This window comes from Cydia strobilella, chromosome 4, assembly GCF_947568885.1.
Source record: "Cydia strobilella chromosome 4, ilCydStro3.1, whole genome shotgun sequence".
Lineage (NCBI taxonomy): Eukaryota > Metazoa > Arthropoda > Insecta > Lepidoptera > Tortricidae > Cydia > Cydia strobilella.
In genome coordinates this window covers 17,317,404-17,329,493 of record NC_086044.1, presented here as the reverse complement: position 1 = coordinate 17,329,493, position 12,090 = coordinate 17,317,404, and the positions used below count along the sequence as shown (strand labels likewise).

General features: G+C 36.8%; 1 protein-coding gene across 2 annotated transcripts in view; it reads left to right on the top strand.

Moving 5' to 3' along the window:
- LOC134740741 (monocarboxylate transporter 12-like) overlaps positions 1-12,090 on the top strand; it is a 46,383-nt gene that overhangs the window by 15,703 nt on the left and 18,590 nt on the right. Inside the window, exons 1-2 of one of the 2 annotated variants that reach the window (XM_063673336.1) lie at positions 3,241-3,472; positions 10,479-10,999. In XM_063673336.1, coding sequence (XP_063529406.1) covers positions 10,852-10,999 — 148 coding nt within the window. In that variant the 5' untranslated portion in view covers positions 3,241-3,472; positions 10,479-10,851. Of the gene's footprint in view, positions 1-3,240; positions 3,473-10,478; positions 11,000-12,090 lie in introns of those variants that run through there. The other variant, XM_063673337.1, reaches the window with a different exon arrangement.

The following is a 12,090-nucleotide window of genomic DNA, read 5'->3' as shown; positions in this document are numbered from 1 at the left end:
AATTTTATTTTCATTTTAGTGGTAGTGGTAATGGTAACAACGATCGCAGAATATAGGACTGACGGTGGATTACATATGCACAAAGCTACTAAACACCCTTTGAACGCCAGTCGAGACACGAGCAAAGCTCTTTCAGTATGTGTAATTGGACATTTGATATTTTCAACTCGTATCTAATTGTCATTCCAAGAACAATTTAAGTTCACGATTTGTTTTAAATCACATTCAATTGACATTATTGATTTTAACCATTGGGATTGTGTGAATGTTCTCACTGATTGCAGTTGATTTACGGATATTTTTAGATTGTGCTATACTTGCTTAAGAAAAAGTTAAAAAAAAAAAAAAAAATTTTTCATTAAAAAAAAAAGAAATTACAAAATCTACTCTCAGACTTAGCCTAATCTACACTCTAATAGATTGTTCACTGTACTTACTTACAGAAATCTGGGTTTTATAGCGCGGTCATGGCATTCCGATACGTACGATATTTGCAAAAACTCTTATCATTATTTTAAATAGTCGCTGTTTCCAAACAATAAGGTCATAGATTGCAATATGATTCAATGAGATGTTAGCTTTTTAAATTAATTCCTTGCATTGAAATGAGGGCACGCCCAGTTATTGCCTTGTACACACAAATCGAGCCGATAGACCTCGAATAGCTGCTTAAATAGCCGCGTACTGTGTACACAATACATAAATGGCGATTTCGACAGTGACTTTTCTGTTGTTTCACATCAAATACTTACGCTTAAAGAATGAAGGACAAATATCCTAAATAGAACCTATACTTTTTAAATCAAACTAAGCGAAAATTTACATTATGAACAGACATGTCAGCCGTACGGTACGTACATAAGAAGATGATCTTTTGAACCTGAAATCACGTGTAGATAAATAGATGGTGATGTACTTATCCCATAAAGACATGTAAGTACGATAAGATAAGAGGGTTCAGTTGAATTGCCGAGTCACGTGCCCATGTCCAGAACCTAAATAGAGAGATCAAGTTCATAGAGTCTGTTCGGAAAGAGAAGAGTCGTGGAATGTATTGGGCCCCATGGCAATTTTGTACAAAAATATGTGGTTCTTGTAATCTGTCAAATAAAAATAGAAAGAAGATAATTGCAGCAATTTGAAACAAACAGCGTACTGCAACCTCGTATATACAGCGATAAAACAATAAAGATACTTGAACATTTTTTTAATTCTTATAATAAAAAGATTTTGATGACAGAATATATCTGAACAAATTGTATAAATCAGGTAACTTTAGTCCATTTACAACTATGCTCCAAATTCAAGTTTCAGTAAAATATGTATAAGTATTTTTCAAATTATGTTGAGTATATAATACAGAAAGAGCATTAGTGTATCTAAGCTTGAAAATAAATGTAACGAGTACAAATCATAAAGGCTCGTTGAGAATCAAAGTTAAAAACTGTACCATAGTTGTACTTAAGGATTATAATTGAAATTGAAATATTTATTGCAGACCGTGGTCCATAGTGTATAGGTACAAATTAATATTTAGTTATTGCATAAGACGCAAAACAAAACAAAAATAAATAAACAATAATAATAACCTGATAATAGTTACCTGATTTAACGGTAGGTATAGTGTAGCATAATCGAACGTATACTCTACAAACTCCAAATTGGTCGTTGTAAAAAACAAAATCAGCCCTATTTTCGGAAATGATTACTTTAAGTTGCATTTTCATATCATGTATCAAAATTACTACAGCGTACTAATCTATGAAATCTCATATCGCGCATAATAAGTAGGTACGCCGCTTTCGAAAATCACGCCCTATCGTTTTGTTTTTCTTTAAATTAATCAATCATAATATAATGTGTCTGACTCGAATTACTTTTGATAGTTTTATCATGATAGATAGATAGCGTTTATTCGTGGCAAAAAAAAGAGGAAAATACGTCGGTAACACAACCTAAATAATATAAGCCACGAAATGGTCCCGACTCAGCATGGTGCTAGCCTGGCTGGGCTAGCGCTGATCTTCCATACATTGGATAAATAACGCAATATTGTCCTCAACTGACTATACATAAGTGGCGATGACACATTTGACATAGAGGTATATTACCCTATTACCTTTTCTTAATACCAAAATCGCATAATCTGACAGATGGATTTACCCGAGTTTGAAGTTAAGCGACTCAATTATGTGTATAGTTATTTGTGCAACAAGAGAGGAAAGTTGGTTTTTCTTGCGAGTGTTTATTTTGAGTCCCAAGAAAGCGAAAGAGTTCTAAGGTAGAATCTTGAGCGTTGCGAGGGACTCAAAAACACGAGATGTAAAATAACTTTGCTTTCGTGTTGCACACATCATTTTTCACCTTAGTAGTGAGAACATATTAAAGGTTAAAATGTATTTCGAATTACACAGAATAAACAGAAAAAAAAAGTATTATAATATGTACGATACGATACGATACGGGACGGGACGGGACCGGACCGGACCGGACCGGACCGGAGCGTACCGGACCGGACCGGACCGTACCGTACCGTACCGTACCGTACCGTACCGTACCGTACCGTAAAGTACCGTAAAGTACCGTACCGTACCATACCATAAAAAAAATGTAATAAAAGTATGAAGTTCATGGCCATCACTAAATTAAAAAGCTACATTGTTTCACTCCCTGGAGTGAGGAAAGTCGCACTTTCCTCGCTCCAGGGAGTGACGAAAGTAGGCTTGTTCGAGCTGCTGAGGTGAAAAGTAAATTTCAACCCTCTACCATCATCATCACATACAGGTCATGAAAAAGAGCTAAACAGAAAATTGTATATTAATTGTAATTGTAATTGTAGCGGCAATAGACACACTTTGTAAAATATACGGTTTTTGAGATGGAGCCCAAACCATGCACTGTGACGTTTGTGAGTTGAACGAATTTTGAACAAGGTTTTGCTTTCTGTGTATGCCTGAAAACTTGAAAATCGTCATTTGTTTTCTTATAAATTTCACGGGATTAGAATCCAAGATGCAATCATAAAACTCATAAAATAAATATACATAAAGTTCGTTGTTACCCTACATACCTCCTGGAAAGAGAAACCTAAAGGTCAAAACCACCTGACGATTTTCCAAGTTAAAAGGTTGCGAAAATCATAGATTATTATGAGTAGTGACTGATATCAAAGTCCTCATGATCTTTGAGTATACCGATAGCATCTTTCATGGTAAAGGTGTCCGTACTTGTTGTTGGTTTGGTAGCCAGTCCGCGATTCGCAGCGCACGCGAACACCCGCGACGGACGAAGCGGTGCCTCGAGCCAAATACACGCGGTCCCACAAATTATTTTTGGTTCATCGGCAGACATATGCATTCTAAATAAAGAACGACATTTTCTCAAACGCTTTGGTGGACGTTGATTTTGTAGAGTGAAAAAGTTTAAGAAGTTTATTGCACTTTACGGACATAGAGCACCAAAAAATTGTTTTGTAAGTTTACTATATGATTTTTTCTCGTTTTTGTCATGGTACTGTTATTTATTATTATTATTTATTTATTTATTATTATTTAATAAAAATACAGAGATATTCATAAAAATTGTCATAGCCCCGCAAAACTCTACAATGAGTTTGACTAAGGGGTCATAGTCTCTAAATTATGTAACTACTTAGTGTAATTATGTATAATGTTAGTATATTTGTTTCAATGCAAACTAATAAAAAAGCGAATTGATAAGAAATTATAGCATCCTTAAATTATTAGGTTATTTTGAATCGTTAAGTACCTATAGACAATAACGACATGATACCTACTGTATTATTTATGTTACCAATGATAGATTTAACATTATTTTCTTGAAACTCGTTTTCATATTCAATCGAAATGTAATTATTTTGATACGAGATACACGCGAACTTGCATTGTTTGTTACACGACACAAAGAAGTCATTGTTCAGCGGCAACCTAGTGTCTTTAGCGACTCGCGTTCGCTGACTCAGCTCGGTAAACATAAACACATTAGTGATTCTTTCGACACTGACAGCTCCTGTACACAAAGTAGTGAACACTGACTAAAACAACTTTATTTACAATGGGATGGGTACCCGGGGATCTCAGAGGAACCATTAAATGACAATGCTTTACCCTTTCCAGCTCTTAAGAATAACTTAAAAAAGTCATTGATGTTGAAGGCTTATTACTGAGTCGAAGACTACTTGACGGACAAACATGCATGGTGTCCAAACCAGAAACTATATTAAAAACAAGTATTATGTGTATTAGAGTTATAGGTGACACAGCTCAGGTAAGAAGGCACATCAAATATTTTTATGTAGGTATTTCATAACAATCAGTCAGCTTTATGTAATAGGTAAGATATATATTCTCATTTCTTCTATAAATTTTATCTTCTTTTCCTTTTTTAAGACTGATATGTTTTCTGAAAGAGCTACGTATTTGTGATTTGATGTACATAATTAGATATTTTCAAACCAAATTTCTATAAAGAAAAGTACGTACTGTATTGTATGTAATTGCATGAATTCTATAGTAATTTAAATTGTATTTTTTCTTATTTACTCGTAATGCATGTTAATTATAAGATGTAATGTTTTGAAAAGATGTGTCCCGCCGAGTTTGTTGCCGGTCCCATATTGGGATACCCTCCTTCAATTGTAATTCAATCGTATAAAAGGAATGAAAGAGCCAGCAGAATATCAAACAGCAGTCAAATTGGTCCCAGGAGCTTCATCGCAATCGATGTAAAAATGTCAACTTGATTTGAAATTGATTGGACTTGACTCACGTTGCCGGTGCATCTCACGGGACGGGACCCAATATTAAAACTGCAAGTGCAAGCTTACATAAATATCGCTATATCAATATCAAAATCAACATCCGATTTATAAAGTTTTTGTGTCGCCCCTGTTCTTGTGACCCCTGCTAATGTAAACAAACCTTTTGCTGATCAATAATAGTGTCTTTAAATAGAATGTCGCGCAATTGAATTGAATCAATATAGCTCATTTAATGAAATGATGAAAGAAATCATGGCCCCAGTCACAATCACAACGTATACCCACACGTGGTGATTGTGACAACAGGCCGCTATGTTGCCCTGATACAATTAAACACACGCTGATAAGAAAGTTCGAGTCGGAACATGTGATAAGAAATGGCCTAAATTGATAATTCAAGGTGATAGGTACTTGCAGCAGAACTGAGACTGAAATACTAAACTTGAAGGTGTATGATTTTCTGACTATACCTAGGTATGCAGTATGCACTGTATTATTAGGGTTCCGTACCCAAAGGGTCAATACGGGACCCTATTACTAAGACTGCTCTGTCCGTCTGCCACCAGGCTGTATTTCATGAACCGTGATAACTTCGAGTAGACTGTTGAAATTTTCACAGATGATGTATTTCTGATGCCGCTATAACAACAAATACTAAAAAGTACGGAACACTCGGTGGGCGAGTCCGACTCGCACTTGTCCGGTTTTTGACTGCCTGCTTACTGCCCAAGGCTACAACTGTATAAATTCATAATAAGGTACATAACGGTACCTCTCTACTTCCCGGTGGTTCTCATTGATAAATACGTAATTCCGAAATTCTACTTTTGAAGTACCTAATAACAACTAAAATATATGCAAAACATTAAATTTATTTTAGTTACAAACCTAACTTACTTTTATACGTCCGTTACTGTGTTCGCAGGTTTAGCAGGTTTCCTCGCAGTATTTTCCTTTTTCTAAACAAAATCAAATCATGACATTTGCCCCAAGAATTGCTTATATTATTGTAGCTAACAAAGCGATGTTCACAAATTAAATAGAAGTCGTTGAACGCGAATAAACGAATTTACTGGGGGTCTGTTAGACATTATGGTTTAACAGACGGCTGGCGCTTCAAGCGGAATTAAATGAAACAATCATTATTCAAATAGGTACCTACTTACTTAGCTTTACGAAATCAATGTTTCATTGGTTTTTTTTTATAAATCGAATATTGAGTGTCATTAACGCATTCACTGCCAACGTTCTCGTAGCGCTACGCTCGTAGCCGATTCCAGCGTTTTCGCGATTTGTAGAGGAAAGCGACTACGAACAGAGAACTCGTCGAGCGGGTTGCCGGCACTCAATGTCGTAAAATCACATTCAGTAAGCATTTTTATTTCAAAAAATTGGGTATTCCGAAGGCAAAAAATATATGGTGTAAAGGATGACTCACGTTGGACCGGGCCGTGTCCGGGCCGGAGCTTCCGGCGCTTCGTTTTCTATGGAAAGCATCACGTGATCACCTGTCATGTCATAGAAGTAAGCGCCGGAAGCTCCGGCCCGGACACGGCCCGGTCTAACGTGAGTGATCCTTAAGAGAGAGATGTTAAAATGAATTGATGATTGATATTTCACATTTTTCTTTCATATTTAACCCGTTTGTTTGATTTTTGGAAATTGAACCCCTAAAGAGGCACAAATGTAGTTGAAAGTTTTTAAACACTTAACTCCAATTGATGAAATCGCGGGTGATACATACCTATATAATGTTAACTGTGTGGATACATCAAGATATCAAGCACATCGATCATTCTTATCTTAATATATTTACGCCACTAGACACTCTGAAAGTACTTATCTATTTCTATTTTTATAAGCTTTTATTTCGTTTCAATATGTGAGAATAATCCTCCGGGACCCGCTATCGCGGCAAACTTGGATCACTTGGATGCTACCTATCCAATAAAGTTATCTCATACTTCGACGTGATTCGGCCCCACCCACCAGATATCACGTGTCACGTAATCTTACGAAATACGAAGATAACTTACTTAATACCCCGGCCACATACTCGACGAGTGGCATGGGAAGTAGTGAGGCAAGTAGGCAGAGACGTAGTGTGGCCGAGCTACTCGTCATGCCGATCGTCATGCTCCTCGTCATGCCCACCACTCTCTATTTTGTCGGTTTTTTGACGCGAGTCAAAGGATCGGTAATATTAAGGATTACCTCGGAGAGACTATGCTCATCGTGCTGCTTCTCACTCTGCTCCTCGCGCTGCCACGCCTCGCGACGCTCCATACTTCATATTGCCGGTCCTTTGACTCGCGTCAAAAAACCGACAAAATAAGGAGCAATGGGTGACAAGGAGCATCCCACTCGTCGAGTATGTAGCCGGGGTATATGGAGCGTCGCGATTAATCGCGCGAGTAGGACAGTGTGTGGCCGGAGCGGGCAACATCGCGACAGCGCGATGAGCATAGTCTAGCCGAGGTATAATATGATGTGCTACTACAAATTCAGGGTGTATTTTGTATTTGGTTAATGTGTGGGCAGTAGGGGCAGCTGCCAGATCCCATGTTGCTATGCGATGCGAAAATGGGCTCGGTATCTTTTTTAGTAATACCGACTAGTATTCACAGGTATTTTGACAAATCACAGGTATACATATATTGCCTTTTATATACATAGCGATCGACCTATCCTGGTTGAAACATACGGGTATAGTTTGTTTTGTAGCAAAATATGACACAAATGATGCCAAATGAAGGTACCTAAGGTTAGATGGGATAAGGGGAACTATGGGGCAAGGGGGACACTTGTAAGAAAAATAAACAGTTAAAAATATTAAAAAGTAAATTAAATGATAATTTTAAAAATAAACCTTGTGTATAAATAGCATTAACTTAAAAATACTTACGCAGAAGGGCTTTCCTCATACGGTTTCTCTTACCCCAAGCAAAATAAAGTACCTATGTTTTTCTTATCCTATCTGACCTTAATCTTCTTTTTCTTTTATGCTACGAGTATACCTACCTAATTTTAAAATCCTTTGATTGTGGATAGAGCGGATAGAGCTCGTCCAGTCATTTTTATATAAAAACTGATGGAAAGCCTCTTCAGACAATTTTCGCGGACGAGCAACAGCAGTGTACTTAAATTTGTCATTATGTGGGTATATAGGTGTGTATCGTGTAAGAGGAGCTTATTAATAACTACCGGAAGAGCCAACCCTTAGACCCTTCCAAAATATAACTGTATACAATAAACTGTAGGTAGAAACGTGTATATTCATATGATACCTACATCAATAAATATATTATGATCATGATTATGATCAAGCACATGGAAAAATATAATAATCCAGTAAAAAAGATACTTATCAGCTGAGGTATCCACATGACGCAAAATATCTCTTGTAATCTCATCAAATATATTAATAGATATTCCACGATAACCCAAAACATATTGATATCATTTATCTATAAAAATCTGTTCTCGTCCACAACAGCACGTTATCAGGCCTGTATCGATCGGATTATCTCATCCCACGTCGAGCCCCAATATCATCAATCATGTTCACTCCATATGCTTGGCATTGGCTTTTGGATTAGGTATTTCATTAAATATACCTAAATTTTTGCGGAGCATTTTATATTATTGCTAAAATATATACTCTACCGTTTTAATTACTGGCTCTATTTTTGGCAAGTTTTCAAGGTGAAAAAAAATAAAAATTGGTATAAATAGCGGAATTAACAAAGATGGCTTAGTGATGGGTATCAGTGTGTACTGGTGTCAGTAATATGTATATGCCGGTTTAATACAGCAAACAACAAAGCTATTTCGATCTCAAAGTAATTAAACGCGACGATGAGCATGAGACTGCAGACAAAATACTTTTGAACCCGAACAGGTTTTATTACCTACCTATTTGGAAAAGTATTCTATGGGGGAAATACTTTTGGCGCGTTTTTTCATCCGCTACATTGGCACCGTGCGAAGTGCATGAGGGGGTAATTAAAGCCTATCGCAGCGCATAAGGTGGTAAAAATAGGCACTCTAACGGAAGCTAGCGTCTCATTTTATACAAATTATATGGCTCGAAATGGAACTTTAAATCTCCTGAGATATTAAATTGTATGGTGTAAGGGACTATTGTAATCTGTATGAAATGCTTAATATAACTAATTTGATAATTATTAATACTGTATCCGTGTAAATAGATTTGCAAATACCACATATTATGAAATCTTTTTGTAGAAGATAAGAATAGGTATAGTAAGTTATCCTTAAAAAATAGACATACAGCATCGCAGACTGTTTTCTAGACCAACAAAAGAGAGACAGTTAGCTCGTAGCCAGCGTGATTGTTTTCTGACTACATTAGCAAATATTTAATTTACACAAAACCTTAACAAATTATACGCCTTAACCTTCCTCAAGAATCACTCTACTCATAAGTAAAAACCGCATAAAAATCCGTTCAGTAGTTTTCACTGAAATTATTACGATTTACTTACTTCTCGCTTAATAGTTATGACAAAATACGGGCCTATCAATAGTTGCAACCGCTGTGTGGCGCTGTCGTCGTGCACGGTCCCACTGTGGGTTTAGTGTTGAGTGTGTACGAATGAACGTAAGCCGGTATACTTACAATCAGCGGGTACACCTTCTTTTGTTTAGATAAGGTTCCCTTCTTCATCATTCGGGTAAAAGAAAACGAGGGTCTTTCGTTACATGAATGAAACGTTCGTTGAGTGTTTGCCGGATATAATATCGTCATCTCCGGAATCTCGGCTATCGCCTCTCCTAAAGAACGAAAACGTATTATTTTCCGATACCAAGGTCAATTTGTAACTACACAGTTACGACAAAATACGACCCTTGAACCAACACTGGTTCAAGGGTCGTATTTTGCTATTTTCGCTTATTTAAACACAAATTACTTCTGAAAACAAATCGCATTTAAATTATTTATTACTTTAAAATGAATAGCATTTTCTGTAATTGCATCAATCATTATAATGAGGCTTTTCGTATTAAATGACATTTTTATCGACAAGGATGTAGGTCAATGATAATGATAATAGAGATGTTCGAGTATAAACTTGGACTGCATTAATTTTCTTACATCTTCTGTTTTCTGTTTTGCACAGCTGCAACTAAGCAAACATAGGCTACTTGCCTTATTTGCAAAAAACACGTTAATCGCCTTAGAACTGTAGATTGATCGAAGTCTATTTGTTATTATTAGTTTTTATTTTAACTTCATTTATACTACTATAGTATTTTTCACCTCAGCAGCTCGAACAAGCCTACTTTCGTCACTGAAACAAAGTAGCTTTTTAATTTAGTGAAGGCTATGAACTGCCACTTCATACTTTGATTACATTTTTATTTATTTAATATTCTGTTTAAATTGAAATACATTTTAACCTTTAATATGTTCTCACTACTGAGGTGAAAAATTATGTGTGCAACACGAGAGCAAAGTTATTTTACATCTCGTGTTTTCGAGTCCCACGCTACGCTCAAGATTCTAACTTAGAATCACTCGCTTCGCTCGTGATTCAATTAAGTATAGAATCTTTCGCTTTCTCGGGACTCAAAATAAACACTCGCAAGAAAAACCAACTTTCCTCTCTTGTTGCACAAATAACTATTTTAACTACAACAACATGTAGTAATTGTGCATTTTTTCTTGTTTCAGTGGAAAGCGGGAGCTACGGCGAACATGTCCTTCATGCGCCGGAGACTAGGAACCCAATACACCGACTTCATCCTACACCATAGATAGGCCTTACAATGATTTATCAAAATAGATAATACTAGTACATTACCCATTTTTTATATTCATCAAATAATCGTTTTTACTATTGTTACCGTGCTTCCTTAGAATCATTTCCACTATTGCATTTATAAAACTGATTGTTTATCCTGTAACAAGGCATCCACTGTTAATAAGTGTAACTTATACACGATAGAAAATTTTATATAAATATATAACTGCATTTCTCATATCAAAACTTAAGTTGCCTTATAAATCTAAAAGCTTTATAAAAGTGGGAAGAGAGTTAAGCAAGATGTCTCACGGGGGAGTGAAGAGCGCAAACGGGAAGAGTGCGCACGCGCCGACGTCGTCGCGGGAGAGCTCGGAGAGCCAGCCGCCGCCGCCCGACGGCGGCTGGGGCTGGATCGTGGTCTTCGCCTCCTTCATGATACATATAGTCAGTGAGTAGTTTAGACCACTTATCTATTCACGCATGAGTAATCAAATATAACATACATATAGTTGGTCAAACCAAATTGGCAGTAAATAAGAACAAAAAAAACTATACTCGTTCTTTTCTTTTGGGTACTAGTACTAGTGCAAGACAAAGATAGTATGATTCTCTCTGTCTATGTTTGAAATGAGAGAGTCTTTTGACAAACTATAGGTACTTTGTGTCCTTTCGGAAAGCATGCTTTGAACGTAGGTACTCTTTAGGTACTGCTAAACCCTAGAATGATTAGATTGATATAGGTGTTAGGATAGGTATCACGTACTACATATTATAAAACAAGTGTCTACTGTCTGTAGGTATGTCTGTCCCTATGTATGCTTAGATCTTTAAAACTACGCAACGGATTTTGATGCGGTTGTATTTAATAGATAGAGTGATTGAAGAGGAAGGTTTATATGTATAATTTGTAAAGGTTTTAATAAATAATAATAAATAAATAAATAAATTTATTTGGCAGGCAAGAAACCCAATTTTTACAATTTACAAAAAAAAACAAAAAATACAGTGCAAAATACTAAAACTTACAACCTAAAACAATGAAATAAAACATTTACAAACTTATGGTCTAAAGATGGCCGTTCTCGGACCGGTGCAGTTTTCGCCAATGTTTGTTAAATTCGTCACTGTAGTCTTTAGCTACCAGTGACAGAATTTCATTGTTAGAGGCTAGCAGTCTCGCCCGGAAGGCAGCCGACCTGGCTCTCAGAATGGCGAAAAAGTCAGGGACTCTCGCGTCCGCAAACATGCCCTTCGCACTGCAGAAACGCGGTAGTTTCAACAGAATACGAAAGGCGTTGTTGTACTGTACCCTCAGCGCGTTGAAGGAGTGCCTGGTGTACCTGTTCCAAAGCTGACAAGTATAAAAACATTGGCAAAAGGCTTTGAACAGGGTCACCTTTACCTCACTCGAACAACGCGCAAACCGTCTAGCCAACATGTTGCACCGAACCGCGAGAGCCCTGCGCTCCCTCTCCATATCGGCGTCATCTTTCAAGTACTCGCTCAGGATGTGTCCCAAGTACTTGAAGCTCGTTACAA